Genomic DNA, 16,497 nt, shown 5'->3' with positions numbered 1-16,497 from the left:
AAATATCGAAGAATAACGATATAATAGTGATTGTTGTTGAATTTGGATTGTAATATTATTATAAAATAATTAAACAATATTAAAAAAAATTAATTAGAAAATATTAAATTTATTGTTAATTTATTGGAACAAATGTCTTTATTAAAATGCTTTTAATATTTTAATCAATTAAAAATTTTCATTTTAAAAGAAATTATTATTTATTAAAATTTAAAAAAATGATTATTATGTATAGATTATTATGTAATAATCTATATTACATCATACTATTATATATTATTATTACACATTTTTTATATAATATAATAAATTAATATATATATAGCTACATGAATGCCAGCTATATATTAATTAATGAAAAAACTAGCAAGATTGACTAAGTATAAAAATAAACTAAAAAAAAAAAAAACATTTTTTTCAATCGAGATCTTATTTTTTTCAAAATCAAATTTGAAAATTTATCGAATATATGAATATCTTGCTATTTTAATTCTATTATTTTAATTTTTGATTTTTTTGAAAACAAAAACTTCAATAGGAAGATTTCACTCTATGCTTGTTTTCGGATATAGAATAATCTTCTAGTGATAGTTCACTTAAATACAGTTGGGAATTAGCCACATTTTCCTATATTTAAAACAAATTTTCAAACTTGAAAATCCTGAATGAAGCTTCAAATATTCTTGCTTTTCGATGTATTTTATACAATAATATGTATATGTAATATGTATATAAAAATCACTAAAAAATTTATTACATTTTAACTATAATAAGACTATGAAAATCTAAAATCGTCATCTTGGTTATATTAATCCTTCATTAGTAACAAATTAAATTTTCCAAAGATTTACCATACATTTACCTAATTTAATCTATCCTAATCTAACCTGACACAAGATCAGTTTTTTCATGAAATCGATTTAATGCTTCATATCCGTTTCTCAATATTTTTTTTCGATCCTCTATATAATCTCGTACTGCTAAATTACGTTATAACAGTACCAATTTCATTTCAAGCAAATGTATCCCGATGTATCCCGATCTAAATGTAGAAAGCGAGCATCTCAATGAAACCGTAAGTCTTGCCACGCGACGTTGCAATCGCGTTATTACGTAACACGCGCATTCCTTGCACTCTATTAATTTCTTCTGTTCGGCTGTTTCCGTATCACTGGCCAACCGAAATCGCGTATTCTCGCCAATTCAAAAATCGATATCGCCGTGATTATTCGCATCGTCGAAACGAAGAGTGGTTATATCGAACAAAAGTCGAGCACACGTTGTTCTACAGAGTAACCTCACCGAATACCAACGGCTGGGCGCGGTGCCAAATCACGAAGATGGTCTGACCATTGCTACGTGCTACTACTCGAGTTCGCGAAAATTTGAACACCCGTCACTCGAATAATGCCGATCGTTTTAATCTGACTTAACTCGATTATTGTCTCGATATTTTTATTGAATTGGGAATATTTTGTTTTCTTCTTGGCACGGTATTTTATTTTTTAAATCGAATTTTTAAATGATCATAAAAGTTATTGTTTAAAAACAATTATTATGAAAACAATATTAATATTTCTCTCTTTTTTTTCTTTTCTTCCTAATTTAAATGTCTCATCTAGGAATTCGAAATATATACTAAAATTGGAATTTATCATTCCTTTATGCTTTTTTAATTAATTAAAATGGAACTTTATGTTTTTCTATAGCACATATCTTTTTAAACTTTATTTAAATATTAAAAGTCGTATTAGATTTTAAGTGTTTCAATGTATCTCTAAAAATAAAAATGTTAAACAATTTGTTGCAATTAAAATATGCAATGATATCTAAATATAATTTTTTAATATTATAGCAATAATAATAATTATATTATTTATAATTTAATAAAAGTGAAAGAACTTTATTTATTTTATTATCGATTTTGTTACTGTTAATGCAAGAGAATTTATTAATTTTAGAGACATGTAAAAATTTTTTAATAGTATCGATCAAATTCAAGAAAACTCAAGGAGAATGATACGTCAATGTTTGATTATAACAAATTCGAACTACTGGAACCAGATGAGCTCATAAAATTCGCGAAAATTCGAGCGATTGTTCTGCGGATTCTGGGTCAAGTACTATATCGCGGCGAGTCTCGAACCTTGTTTCTCATACCTGGCAAGGTTACCGAGATCGCGGCCGGATTCTAATAAAAGTTTGGCGAACTTTCAGCCATTAGGAATCATTACTGACCGCTTTTGTTCGTCGTACGGGCGAACATTTTGTTAAATACTTAATAGAGGACCTCCTTTGATTCTGACATTTATTATAAAAATTTTAAAAATCGTTATGTAACCTGACCTTCGTAAATGATCGGTTCCTTCTCGCGGAAGTATGTGAGAGCTGGAAAATTCTTGATGCCATATTGCTTGGCCAGTCGTTTATCATTGATTTTGACGAAATCGACACCAAAATGATCCGTATCATCGTCAATCTTCTCCAGCTCGGCCAACACTTTGTCGCATGTCGTGCAACTTCTCGCATCTGAAAGATACCATATTGTAGTTAAATTTAAATCATAATAATTTATTGAGGATCGCTCGAATAATAAAAAATATTTATTTATTTTTTTTTTAATTCTATTATATCAAAAACAATTATGAAACAATTAATCAAGAATAAATGAAACAATTAACAATTATCAAATTATCAAAATTATGTATAGAAATATAATAATACGATTTCGAATACATTCAACATAAGCAAATAATTCAACAAAATATCTACAATTTCACGATGAAAAACAATATCAATATTTCATATCAGAAATTCTACTTCGAATGGAAAGGGACAGGATTAACGATCATTTCCTCGCACCGAAGTTTTACTTGGGTTTGTACCGGCCTTGCGTTGCAGAAAAAGGAAAATTAATCCTTTGAGCGCGAAGTTTTATGCTTATCGTTGCACTTGGTTGGCAGTTCCAAGCGTTCTTGGCCGGCTTCGAATCATTCCGCTCGCCTTTGCATGGACCAGTTGCGCGGGTGTTGGGTTACAATCATTGGATACGGGTACCAAGGTGTTCTACCGTGATTTCTCCATCGATTCTCCGTCACGGATCTGGATCCACGGATTCGAACGAATCGAGATCGAAACGAAGAGAAACGTGCGGACGCACGAACGAAGAACAGCGGGTGAACAGGTGGACGTCGCCATTTTTGGCGACCACGTCCTCAGAATAGAGCCACAATGGCTGTGAGAGGTGGATTCGACTCTCTTCTTCACTCTTTCTCTTTCTTTGCCGCTTCCTCTCGTACATACCGCTTGGTACCGGTGTTCGATTCTATTTTTGCATGGCTACCAGGAGTTTTGTAAAGCAACAGAGAAAAAGCAAAGTTATCTTTATTTTTTCTTCTGCGACTTATCCACCCTATGCACGTTCGCCTGTTCGCTTTCGTTTCTTTATTTATTTTCGTGTACGCGTGATTTATTTGTTTCCTTCGTCTACGTATTCTTCTTCTTCTTGTTTTGAATTTTTTTTTTACGGCAACGATGTCTTTGAGACGAATAGGATTTAAAGGTTAATTTCAGACACTTCCATAAAGTGAAGTTGAAGAAAAAGAGGAAAAGAGAACAAGCGAGATCGTTGAAAACCGTGTGCCAGTTAAATTGGACTGATTCCACTGGCTTTGTGTTCGTGATGGTTGATAGAAAATTGGGAGAAATTATACGGTAATGATTACGGTTGGAAAATTTTTTATTTACTCGTCGAGATAAACAATATTTAGAAACATTTATTTTATGTCAGCAAAATGAATTTTTTATTTTTTAATTATTTTTAAATTGACAATTAATATATTTTCAATCAAATTTTTATCGATTAAATGACTAAATATGAAAAATATATATATATATATATGTATTTATTCTAATTGTTTAGAACTTTTTACATTCTATTTTAAATGATTAATAATATGATTTAAGTTACTAATTGAAAGAAGATATTCATTCAATGAATATTTACTCTAAAGATTATTAATAAAATAGATTCTATTAATAAGTAGATAATAATCTTCACAATAACTCTTTGCCGGATACAAAAAGATTATTAATAAAATAGATTCTATTAACAAGTAGACAATAATCTTCACAATAACTCTTTGCCGGATTCTCAAACTCATCTTCCCAGTGGAGCAGAGAGCAAACAAATATAAATAGAGCGACACAAAACAATTCTATTTTTATTTCCTATCGTGTCCACCCACTCGTTTCACTCTTAAACGGATCGTCGAATTGGGAACGAAAAATAAGCGATACGCCCTGAACCCGATTTCACGCTTACCCTTTCGATCATCATGGTTCACTCATCGCATATGATTTGTTTATATCGTCTTGGATATTTAGCTGATACAGCTTTTTCTTCTTTGCTAGGATGTTACATCAAAAGAAATTGAAAAAAATGATTGATTACATCAAAAGATTACATCAAATTGATGTTACATCAAAAGAAAGTAAAAAATGATTGATTTTTAATTTTATATTAATTATTTCTATTCGTATTTTTAAAAGCATGATTATTTTTGCAAATCATCTATTTTCTCTAATAATATTAATAATATTAAAAAATTTTATTTAATCTTTGTTGCTAAATTATTCAGGTTTTATTTATTGAACTTTCATTATTCAATATCTTATTATAATTTATAAAATTTAATATTTTTCCACTTTCAATTTTTTATTATTTTTTAGTTTTTCAATTTTCTAATTTCTAATATTTTCTAATATTTTTCATTTTTTTTATTTTCAGTTATTTTTTAATATTTAATAAATCTTAAAGTATAAATTTTCAAATTCTATTCTTAACTTTCAACCCCTAAATTTCTAGGCATCGTGTTCTAATTTTTCTCTCAACATTCATAAAATTAAAAAAAAAAATACGATCACAATTTTTAAATAAAAATAGATAAATGCATCAAAATTCTAATTCCTTTTAAACAATATATCACTTTTTAATCTCCAGTTTGAAATCTCTCTTTTCTACAACAAGGCACTCGTTCACAGTGGCTGTCCATCATCATTTGTCTTGTCTAATCGGCGTCTAAAACAAGGCGCCTGACAGAAGTACATCGATTTAAATAACTTTAGGAACAAATCATCCGTTGATATCAATGAGAGTATTTAGATGAAAAAAATCAGAATTTTACTATTTTTTTTTAATGAAAAATATTTATGTTTAATTTTCCGAATTTTGTGCAAAATATAAATTTTTGAAATATCTTAAAAAATAATATTTCAACTTTTTGCTTTCTTTAAACATATTTTTAAATATATTTCTTACTTTTTATTTCTTATTTTTATATTATCAATATTATTTTTTTCTTATAATACATAAATTTATTCTTATATTAAAATAAGTAATTGTAATACAATATTTACGATATTTAAACAAGTAAAAATTAAAATTAGAAATTTTTGTGAAACGATAATTTTCTATCTTAATCTATTTTCATCCAAAATTATTTTTACATAATAAAAAATATTATTTCTGAAAAAAAAAAAAATAAATTATTCTAAACAAAAATTCATAAGAAATCGACGAAAATTATAATTTTTAATCGACTTGCAGTATTTTAAAAAATTTACTGATTAAATTGCGAGCAATGCAACATTTATTCGTTATTAGAAATCACGAATAATAAAAGGAAATTTTATTTCTATGTTTATATTATTTATCTTATGTCATCTACTCGGTCTTGATTTCTGAATAGAAAAATATCTGATATAATTTTGTTCGATCAGCTTATCGATCTTCTTCGACGTTTCAAGGTGGTGGAATACTTGAGATACTTAAATGTGTGCGCGCGTTTATTCGAAAAGTCAGCCCCTGCTGGTTGAGAAAGAGAGACGACGAGATCGAACGATGGCCAGTGCCTAGTTTACGAGCCACTAAAAATACGAGAACGAACGGCCTCGCCGTCTATTACAACGTTTTACTTGCCGGTGTTTCGTCTTCTCGTGAAGATTTTTTGCTTTGGGGGTTAAAAAGGAAAGATAAACGGACGAAGAAAATTAGGATGAAACGAATATTCATTTAAATAAAAAGAAAATATCGAAAGAAAAGTAATTTGAAACGGGCGACTTTGAATTGAATTAAGAATAAAGAGAAGAAAATCACTAAAGAATGATAATAAATTTATTTTCTGGAAAAAGAAACAGAAAATTGGAGGAAAAGGGTTGAAAGGAGTAAAATGTATAAAAAATTCAAAGATCCTCCTAGAGCAGCAAAAGAATATTATATGACTTACAAATTTTATTAATATTGAAATTTGAAGTTGAAGTTGACATTGAATTGAATTGAATATTGAATTTGAAGTTCGATTCCAATTTTTAAGAAAAATTATAAGAAGAATTAAAAGAGAAGAGATAAATAGAAAAAAAAATATATAATGTACAATTACAATTACAATTACAATTACACATACAATTTTAAGTTGAATGTAAATTTGTTATTTAAAAAGAAATATAAAAAAACTTGAGAAAAAATAAAAAGTAAAAAATATGAAGATCTTCTTAGGACAGTAGAAAAATGTCCAGAAGATTTAAAAATATTCGTTATTAAGGGTAACAAAGGATATATAAAATTTTGAATTCATCAATAATATACATATTATCAATAATTTAAAAATGAAAAAATTGAAAAAGAAGAGATAACAAGAAGTAAAAGTGTACAGAAAATTTTAAGTCCCTTTTGATAATGATTTTTCTTGTGTACGAAAGAGGGAGCATCGCTCAGTGGATGGTTTTATTTATACCGGAAGAAGCATTTGAATCAGAAGCATATCTTCAGGGTCCCAGTCCGCCTCTAAAGATAGCCACTCAATCGGCCGTATTTCTTGTCTCGTTCTAGACGCGTGGGTCGTGATTGTGTTGGTATTAGTGAGATTCGGCAGCGTGAACCAACGATTTGGGACATTGCGTGGGTGCTGCAGCTCAGGTACAACCCGTGCACGATCTTCGGTGTACTACTATTGTTCCAACACGTTCATCGATGATTTTTCTTCGATGATTAATGCACGTGTAAAGCACGTTTTATTTATCCTTTCTGAATCAAAATTCTAATTAGAAGGTGATCCCTGAATTTTTTTTTTAAAAGATCGAATTAATTAGATTGTAAAAATTGATATTGGAAAATTTATGTAGATATATCGCTTTTGAAATATATACGATGATTGGTAAAAAGAAGTTTTATAGATTTAAAAAAGTTTTTTCTAAAAATCTTTTTTCAATTGATCTTTCAAGACTTTTGATTAAGCAAAATTAAAGAAATATGAAATGTGAATTAGAAAGGTTGATGGCCAAGGTTATAAATTCTATGGCATCAAGGTGTGTAGTGATATATTTGGCGATATTATTAGTAACTGTTGTTCTTTTTATATCTTTGCAAATTTTATGCAAATCGAGTTTGTTGCATTTCTTTTAATCTATTACTGTCTATTTGCTTTCTTGACAAGTGGCTTCCTGTAAATATTTCCATTGAATATTTTACATGCCTGCAAATCTATAATTTTATTACCGTCTTGCTCTTACAAACGTTAAACAAACTTGAAAAATCATAAATGAATTGAACAAACGTGAAATTGCGTTTTCTTATCAAATTTATGATTTTCATCAAAATTATAAATTACATAAAAAATTTTACTAATAAAATAATTCATTTCAGCATTCTTAAAAAAAAGTATCTAAATACTACTTTCAACGATCTCTTTTTCAATTCTACGTATTTAATGTACTAAAATTTTTATGAATCAACATAGTGATTTAAAAAGAATAATTCTGAACAGAATGATTACATTGAATTATTTTTAAAGAAGTTTCAAGTACTCAAGTATTCTAACGAGTACTCTCTTCGAGAATGGCTACAATGTTGTAACAAAAAAGAAAAAGAAAAAAAAATAACAGTGCGGTTAGCTTATGATTAAAGTAGCGACGACGTGCTCAAGCAAACATACTACCGGCCATCTACTCCTGAATAAACAACCTATAGTATCGAATGTATATATATCCGAGCAACGCGAATAGTTGGCAGAGAATAAGCGGTGCTTATCACTGAATTAGCAATTTTCTCATTCTCACTTTTTCCTGGCAAACCGATAATTAAATTAAGCCGTGGACAGGTGGCCAAGAATGTTTTCAGATATTTCATCTTTTATATTTCAAATTTTCTCTGAACAAGCAACAAAACTTTTGTCACATTTAATATTGTTTCTTAATATTTCTTATTTTGTAAAAATTATTATTTATATTAGAAATTTAAAAATTTTTAAACATTAATGTTCAATTGTTCGGTGTAAACTTTTTTATTATTTTCAATGTAAAAATATTTGTTTTCCAATCTGATATTCTGATATCAAATTAATATTTGATAATTTATAATTTCCTTTCTTTTTTACGGACAAAAGAATGCAATTCGAGGTGAAAATATTCTTTTGAATGTTCCCCGTTGCCAAATCTCGCAGATGTGGAAAATCATCGAAGTACCCCTCGAAACAATTTTAGATTCTGAAATTCGAAAGATGTATTTTGTTCTCTCCTTTGTAACAATCACGGCCTTGGAATCGATAACCTAACCTCAAACGTGGAAACGCGCGAAAATTTAAACTTCGCACGTTCCGCGATCATAAATCCATGCGTTCAAGGATACAATATTTCCACAGTTTTCAATTTCCCATTTCAATTTTATGTTTGTAGCTAATGAGAGTGAAATTCGAGACGATAGTTAAACCAGTTGCACGCAGCTGAGAAACAGTTTATTAGTGGAACGAAAGCTATAGCGAAACCATTTTCCTCGACGAACAGTATTTCTAAGCCAATGTTATGTATTTCTGGTTTCATCTTTCCTTCTCTTTTCAATGGATTCTTATTAAGTCACGATGAACAACACTGTATGTGAACAAACTGTAAATCACAGTTTACACGGGGATGAAACGTTTACGCGTAAAACGTTACGCGCATTCTGTTGAGCGGTTTTCAAGCCGATTAAAGGGTGATTGTTCGATATACATAACACGATAAAAACGAGGGAATATGGTTGGACAAGAAATCCTCTCCTTAATTGACCGAGCGGAAAGAGCTCGTCTTTTAGGAAGCTCGAAATGAAGGAGAGAACATCTAGAAATATCCACTTGAGAAGACTGTGTTTTCCTATTACATCTTTTGATTCTTTTGGAGTCGTCTCTAAACTTTGAAAATATTTTCATTGTCGATATGGATGATGGGATATAAAGTTTGAGTTTAGTTTGGAACATGGAACATTGTTAAATTATTTTTGAATTTTAATATATTGAAATTTGGAAATTTTTGGATTTTTTTTTATATAAGATTAGGATTTTATTGCTATTGAATTATTTTATTGTAGAATTTTGTAATATTGAAATTTTGATTGTGTCATTAAGTTTAATCTAGAATTTTTAATGAAAAATAATATTGAGATTTGGAATCTTGTTAAATTTTTTGATTTAGAATTTTGAATTATTGGAATTTTGAGTTATGGAATTTAGATTTGAACATTAAATTAAATTATATTTTAATTCAAAATTTTGAAATATTAGATTATTAAATTATTAAATTATTACATTGATGTAAATTTTTGAAATATCTAATGTTAAATTATTTTAATGTAAATATTTTGATAAGACTTTATAAATACCTTTACCCTAACTTTACCTTAACTTTAATTATAAATATCTTAAAAAATGTTGAGCAATTTGATTGTACAATATATTTTCATAAACAAAATGATCAAATCTACTCTTCAATAGTAGATACATAATTTTAAAATTTCAATTAAATTGGCAAACTGAAAATCTCTTGTTATAAAAGAATTACATTTGTTACAGAAGAAATATCTTTTAATATAAAAATACTTTAAATATTTTTTAATATAAATATAATCATCAATTAATTTAGCTTTTTTAATTATGAATTCATTAAACATGAACATTTTTTTCTCTTTTTTTTCTTTCATTTTTTTTTCCTTTTTCTCTCCTTATTATTATCTTTCATTACTCTTTTTATACATTTATCGAGAGAAATTAGTCAATATTATTAACATTTCACAAAATAATTTCTAATAACTTTCATTAAAAGACTACAATAATTCTCCAACATTAAAATCTAAAGAAATTCTACTAAAAATCTATGAAAAATCACAAGCAAAATTAATTCTATTCAAACTTTCTTTTGAACCAATCCAAAAATTTTTCGAGCTTCGTGAACTTCAAAGATTCTTTTGTTATTGACACGAAGAATGTGAAAGCTTTGAAAATCAAAAAAAAAATTTATATTTAAAACACGAATTTCTAAATTTCAGACTTCATTACATACAGAACTTTTAGATATTGATAATTTTGAACATTAATAGATTTCTAATTCAGGGACTAAAAACAGAATAGACTAAATAGACCCTCCAAGTTGGAAACATCTTTTGCAGGAAAAATTGGGATTCGCGCAAAAAAACTGCGAGGACACGATGGCTGGAAATAGGTGTACATTTCGAGCTCGTGATCCGGGTCTTCGCGACGAGTCTGCTCGAAAAACTCATCGCCATCTTGATCTTTCTCCGAAACCTGAATGCTTAAAATCCAGACGTTGAATTCTCGAGTCGCTCGATTGAGGCACAGGTGAACCGAGGTGGATCATAGGTGCAGGGTGGTCGAGGACGATATGTTTTCAGGCGAGACGATAGCGAGAGGCTTGGCGGCAAGCGCTAAAATAACTCGAACGTGTGCTAAAAGCGGCGGCTACCGGAGCGCCGGCCTTGCTACGGCAAGCTTGAAGAGGTGTCTCTTCCCTGCCGATCGACCAGAACCCCGGCCAATGGAGTGTTTCTATAAAAATGCTCGAAATAAATAATTTTCGCGTGTCCATGATCGAGGCCGGGGTAGGAAAGGGGTGGAGCGTGAGAAAGATTTCTCTCGAAGGACTATTTTTACAGGAGGACAGAGAGGAGAAGAGGCGAGAAGAAGCGCAAACGAAACGTTTCTCTCGCTTCACACTGGTGTATTTTCAGAGTAACTTCGTTACGTCACGGAACGACGTCGAGGATGGTTGAGGAAAGAAGCGGAGAGAAACTTGGTTTTTCAGAATGATACGAATAGTGTAGATTTAATACTTTATTATTAAAATTCGCGATCCAATTGTGAATTAGGTTAAATTGGAGATATAAAGAATTTTTATGATTCAAAGAAAGATATTTTGTCAATTGTTAAAAAATAATTCCTTAATAATACAATATAAGGGAAAAAATTTAATCGTATAAGTTGAATGAAAAAGAAAATAGAATTGGCGAATTAGACTGTTGACAAACTGAATAACGAATGAAACACAATAAGAATTCAGAGAAAAATAATTTATGACAGTGTTTCAAAAGTGTTTTCTATCTCTTAAAAAAAAATTAATTAACAATTCCTTTTTTCAACTTCAATACAAAAAAATATTGCAATCATAAGCCTTTTAACAGGTCTCTAAATCATTGATCTTCGAGCCAAATTCCCTCATATTTCTTCTTTTCTTTGCTGACAATATAATTTCCTCAACTAAGTAAGCCTATTAAAAAACCTATTCCAAAGATAATGCTATTGATTAAAAACCGAATAACTAATTAGCGAATAAAGACAAATATAAAGGGAAGGGAATTAATAAGAGATAATGATTAATAAACAACTGATTCGTCGAAGTGATTTCCTCCTCTTGGCACAGGGAATGATGGTCGATACAGCCGTCCGGAGCTGTTTCGGCGTGGATGGTTGCTGTTGGTTATTTCGTCCGTCTTCTAGCATGTTAGCCATTACGTCAGACGGTATTATGAAAACGTGATTCAGGGGAAAATCGCGAGCGGAATGCAGCTTACGTGACACACACGAGTATATGCCAGGAACAGGTTGTCAAGAGAGAAAGAGGAAGACGACCCATAGCCCGTTGACTTCGAAAGGTCTTAGCCCTTATTAGACCAGGTGTTGGTTTATCTTTACACGTGACACTTTGCCCGTCATGCTCCACTTTGCCGTTTTCCGCGCCATTTGACTTTGATCGCCTCGTTTCGATTCACGGTGGATGAATCGAGGATCTTGGAATTTAAAACTGTTGCGGAGAGGATTAGTCGGGTGATTTGAGCAAATTATAGAGCGGAGAAAGGTAAATCGATAATTCTCGAGAAATCAACCTTCTATAATTTGGATTTCTATTTTTGAACCTACAACTATATAAAAATTATCGTCATTACTTTTAGACGAATCATTATTTTTATAGCGATTTGAAGAAAGTGTTGAGAGAAACATTACGATTTGGTAATTGTATTTGTATTTTTTAAAAAAATGTTTCGTTTATTCATTATTTTATTATCGTTGTTTTTATACTAAATATAAAGAATAAATATAAAGAAGAACGAAATATGTTTGTGAAGTTGTCTTGAATATTTTATTCATATTAATGAAACTTATATTTTATATATATTTCAATTATATTTAATCAATCTTTAGTTTAAATTGATTCAAGATTTTTTTCTTGAGAATTTAATCTCAATCTAATTTTTATTAATTTTTATCAATCTTTCCTTCCTTTTTTTAAATATTCAAATCAGTATCGATTAAATTCAATATCAATTAAATTTCCATTCTCTATGCGTTCTTTTAAAAGTAATTTAAAAAAAGCTAATTTTCATCGTTGCACGCGAGCTACATCTATTGAATTAAATAAACAGCTGGCAGTGTATCTCGATATGCCACGATCGCCATCAGTGTGCGTCAACGATGTTGAGTCAGTGGCCGCTATATTTCCTGTATTGGAGTAATAAAATTACAGCCAGACTGACTTCTTGAGTTCCCTTCGGTTCTCACCAAGCTCTATGTCCATTCTTGATTTGAATTTCTCGGTGAAGGTGATCTCGTATGCCTTCCACTTCTCTCGCGTGACAATATCGATATGTTAATTAAATTTAACGTAATTTACATAAACTATGTTTCTTCATCTCTAGTTTTTAAAAAAAGAATTTTAGATATGTATTTTCATCGTGTTTTAAAGTCGTATTAATGGTATAATTATTAGCGATTATAAATAATTTTAGGAATTTGATAGGGGTGTCTATTTTCTTTTTTGTGGAAATTATTTTTTTTACGACGATTTAACATTAAAAAAATTGCAATGATTTTTTTGAACATTGTATAACAAATGAATATTTATGAGTTCGTAATTATGGCCAATTCTAAGATTATTATTTTATTATTTATATTCTAGGTTTTGAACAAGATTTTCTTTTCAATTTATTGTATTATGTCTATTAGAAAACCTCACAAAACTTTATGCTCATCTATGCATTGTGCCAACTAGTTTCAAGCACACACACTGTTTATATCCAATGTTCGATGTTTCGATACAGCCTTTACGCATTATACCAAGGCGTGGCTTCTATATTTACGCGTTTAACTACAATTTTAAACGAATCCGTGATTAATGCCTTCTTCAAACTTCCATCTCATTTAGAGTCCGCAGACGTCTAAATTTATATTCCTGCGTAACATGTCAACACGAGATTTTTACCTTAAAGAAAAGCAACGATATCACGATCGCACGAATCATTATTCGTTTATTCAATTGAAAATATTCCGTAGAACGTTGCAATTTGAAATTTTATTTAAATCATCTCACATCTTGGAAACAATTCGTAATTGCATTTAAATCCTACGAATGATTTATCTGTTCATATTCTGATAAATGTTTCATTGTGCCAAGGTGTTACCAGTTTCTATATTTATGCATCCAAAATTGTATAGAATCAACAATCTCGTTCGACGTCTCTTGTTACATTTTATCACAATTATTGTTGCTTCTTTGACATTTGGACGGTTGAAAATAACGGTTGAACGAAATGACGAAGTAACGAAGGAATGAATCGTAACGAAAAGGATAAACGATAACGCAAAATCACACCGACCTATTGCACCAATTATTACACGTCTGCAAACGTTCACGAAGGCTTGCGTTTACCTCGAGACGGCTTGTCCTACTGAGCGGACCGGCCACTTGGCAAAGGGAGAGAATTTAATACCTGTTAATTGTCATGCGAATGTAATTCGCGTGCATAACATTTATATTATACATAGAGTGTCTTAAGACGAGTGATTTAATCAGAAGATTATTTCATTAAGTCCAAAAATTTTTCGTTTGAGCCTTCTCTCTTTTTCTTTTTTTTTTTTTTTAGAAAATCATGTTCGAACGTACGCAAAATAAAAGTCATTCAATTTTTTGTTGGATATAAATAAATCGGTTGAAGATAATTTTACAGAGAAAAATAAATTTTTCCTTGAAAATATAGCATTGAAACATTTTCGAGAAATGTCGATTCGAAATAGACTTCTAATCTTTCAACAAATATTGTATCAATATAACTATTAATGGATCAGACATTATAGCTGTTTTAATCGAAACGTGCCACGTGCGCTCGACAAATTTTCAAAATGATTAAAATTAATTCCAAATCCCTTCTTTTAGATTTATTTTTACACACGAAATTTTACAACGAATTTTCTGAGATATTTTATATTTATGTTCCACGTCGATACGAAATTCAAATTTAAAAGCGAAGAAATATCATTGAATTTCGCTTTTCTTGACTTCTTCGAAGCTTTATTTTCTTTATATTCTTTATTTTCTCCTGCATCTTAAATGTTACCCTCATTCATCCTGGAGAATCATCGGAAAGGAAAAAGCGAGGAGAAGATCAACGAGATTGGTATCTTTATAGAGAAACAGAGGCGTCAATCTCCTGCTGGGGGATTTATTTATAACGCGCGAACGCGCGTCTCCGCCTTGGTACATTAAACCAGTGCCCATATTGACGTCTCACTTGTCGTCTTTTGCAAGCGAAACGATCTCAATGACGAATCGCGTGCTGCAGTTCTGGCTTTCATCGACACCCACTACGGCACCGCCGCGGATTATGTAATTTCTCGAAGAAGGAGAAGAGGAACAAGGCGAAGAGGACCTGTAGAAACGTGGAAAGGGTAGAAGATGTTTCTTGTAGCCAAGAAAATTCTACGATGAATCCGATTAATTCTACCCGATCTTACATACTTTAAACAGTGTGTTCAATTATTTTTCTCTAATTTACAATACATAAAAACAAATAATATTCTTATTGATAAATTATAATTTCAAATATTAGGCAGTTAGCGAGATCTCTCATCGAAGAATTCAAGTTTTAACCTAGATTTCTTTTAAAAGACGCTTGGAAAAACTTGGAAGGTGGTGGAGGAGAATCGAGAGCCAGCAGAGTCGGTGAACCGAAAGGAATGCAAGAGTGAAAATGGCGAGACGGAATGATTGAGAAGAAGAGGGAGAGGAAAGTAAGGTGCCCCTAAGAATTTGATGACAGTATCAGATGAGTAAAGAGTCTATCGAAACGAAATTACATAATCGACACGTGTCAATGGATGTCTCGCTTCTGCATTTCCTGAATTCCTGACTTTTGCAATCAATTATTGGGATGCGATTTAAACGTATGGAGCAGTTAATCTGTTAATTTTTGACGTGTAAAATTTGATTTTTATTCGAATTTTGCTTAAACATAAATAAAATGCTTGAAAAAATTCTTGTTGAACATTTGTTAATTTTGTGTTTAATACACATAACAAATATATAATATATAAAACTTCAAATTATAAATATAATTTTAACGAAAAAACATATTACGTCACAAATCCAAAAATTGAGAAAATTTTTCAATACAAAAACTGCAATTATCATCGCTATTTCGATCTAACTTCAAAACTATGAGAAAATAGTACATAGTACATTAAGTAAGTTACATACTAATTCTCAAAACGAATTACATTACAAGAAGAAGATAAAAATCGGGAGAATGGCAATCAACGTCATTCATTCGATTCACCCCCATCCTTAAAGAATGTAAATCTTTCATCTACTCCCATCTTTTCGTTAAAAAAAAAACTATCGAATTATACACTTGGCTCAGAAATCGAGAAGACAATCCTAAAAACGAAGCATAAGAATCACGGCCATCATCATCATCACCATTTTGATTCTAACCACTCTTCGTCAAAGAGTCGCCAAGATCCAAACTCCTGATTCACCTGATCCCCGCCAGAAGAGATTAGAAAATTCTCCTGATGGAAAATACACTTACACCAGTACACGGCAACAAAGTCCTTCTCGTTGAGGAGCCGCTCGAGTTGCTTCGCGTTAACTTCCTCGATGACAGGCTCGGTCTCCTTGTGGCCTCCCTTGGGCCGGGATGGCTCGTCAGATTTCGCCTTCGCGGCGGCGTCCACGGTGGCCAGGAGAGCGCATAACACAGCGACCACACCGAGAAGGACGATCGTCTTCGCATATCCTCTCATCGTTGTTGGCCCGCAGGTAGTACTCCTCCTTCGTCTCCGCCAGCACCACCACCACCGGCCGAAACGTACCGTCGAAACGTCGTTCGCCGTCGACATCGCCGCA

The 16,497-nt window shown here is 30.9% G+C and overlaps 1 protein-coding gene across 6 annotated transcripts in view; it reads right to left on the bottom strand.

Moving 5' to 3' along the window:
- The window catches only part of LOC108000074 (uncharacterized), a 41,981-nt gene extending 25,491 nt beyond the window's left edge, over nucleotides 1-16,490 (bottom strand). For all 6 annotated transcript variants that reach the window (XM_062073542.1, XM_017060225.3, XM_017060228.3 and 3 more), the window contains exons 1-2: nucleotides 16,181-16,490; nucleotides 2,347-2,529 (exon numbers count right to left, since the gene is read on the bottom strand). In XM_062073542.1, coding sequence (XP_061929526.1) covers nucleotides 2,347-2,529; nucleotides 16,181-16,490 — 493 coding nt within the window. The remainder of the gene's footprint in view (nucleotides 1-2,346; nucleotides 2,530-16,180) is intronic.
- Between the last annotated feature and the right edge of the window lie 7 nt (nucleotides 16,491-16,497).

The sequence above is a fragment of the Apis cerana genome, linkage group LG4, assembly GCF_029169275.1.
Source record: "Apis cerana isolate GH-2021 linkage group LG4, AcerK_1.0, whole genome shotgun sequence".
Classification (NCBI taxonomy): Eukaryota; Metazoa; Arthropoda; class Insecta; order Hymenoptera; family Apidae; genus Apis; species Apis cerana.
The sequence above is the reverse complement of the archived record's forward strand: the minus strand, read 5'-3'. Positions and strand labels throughout refer to the sequence as shown.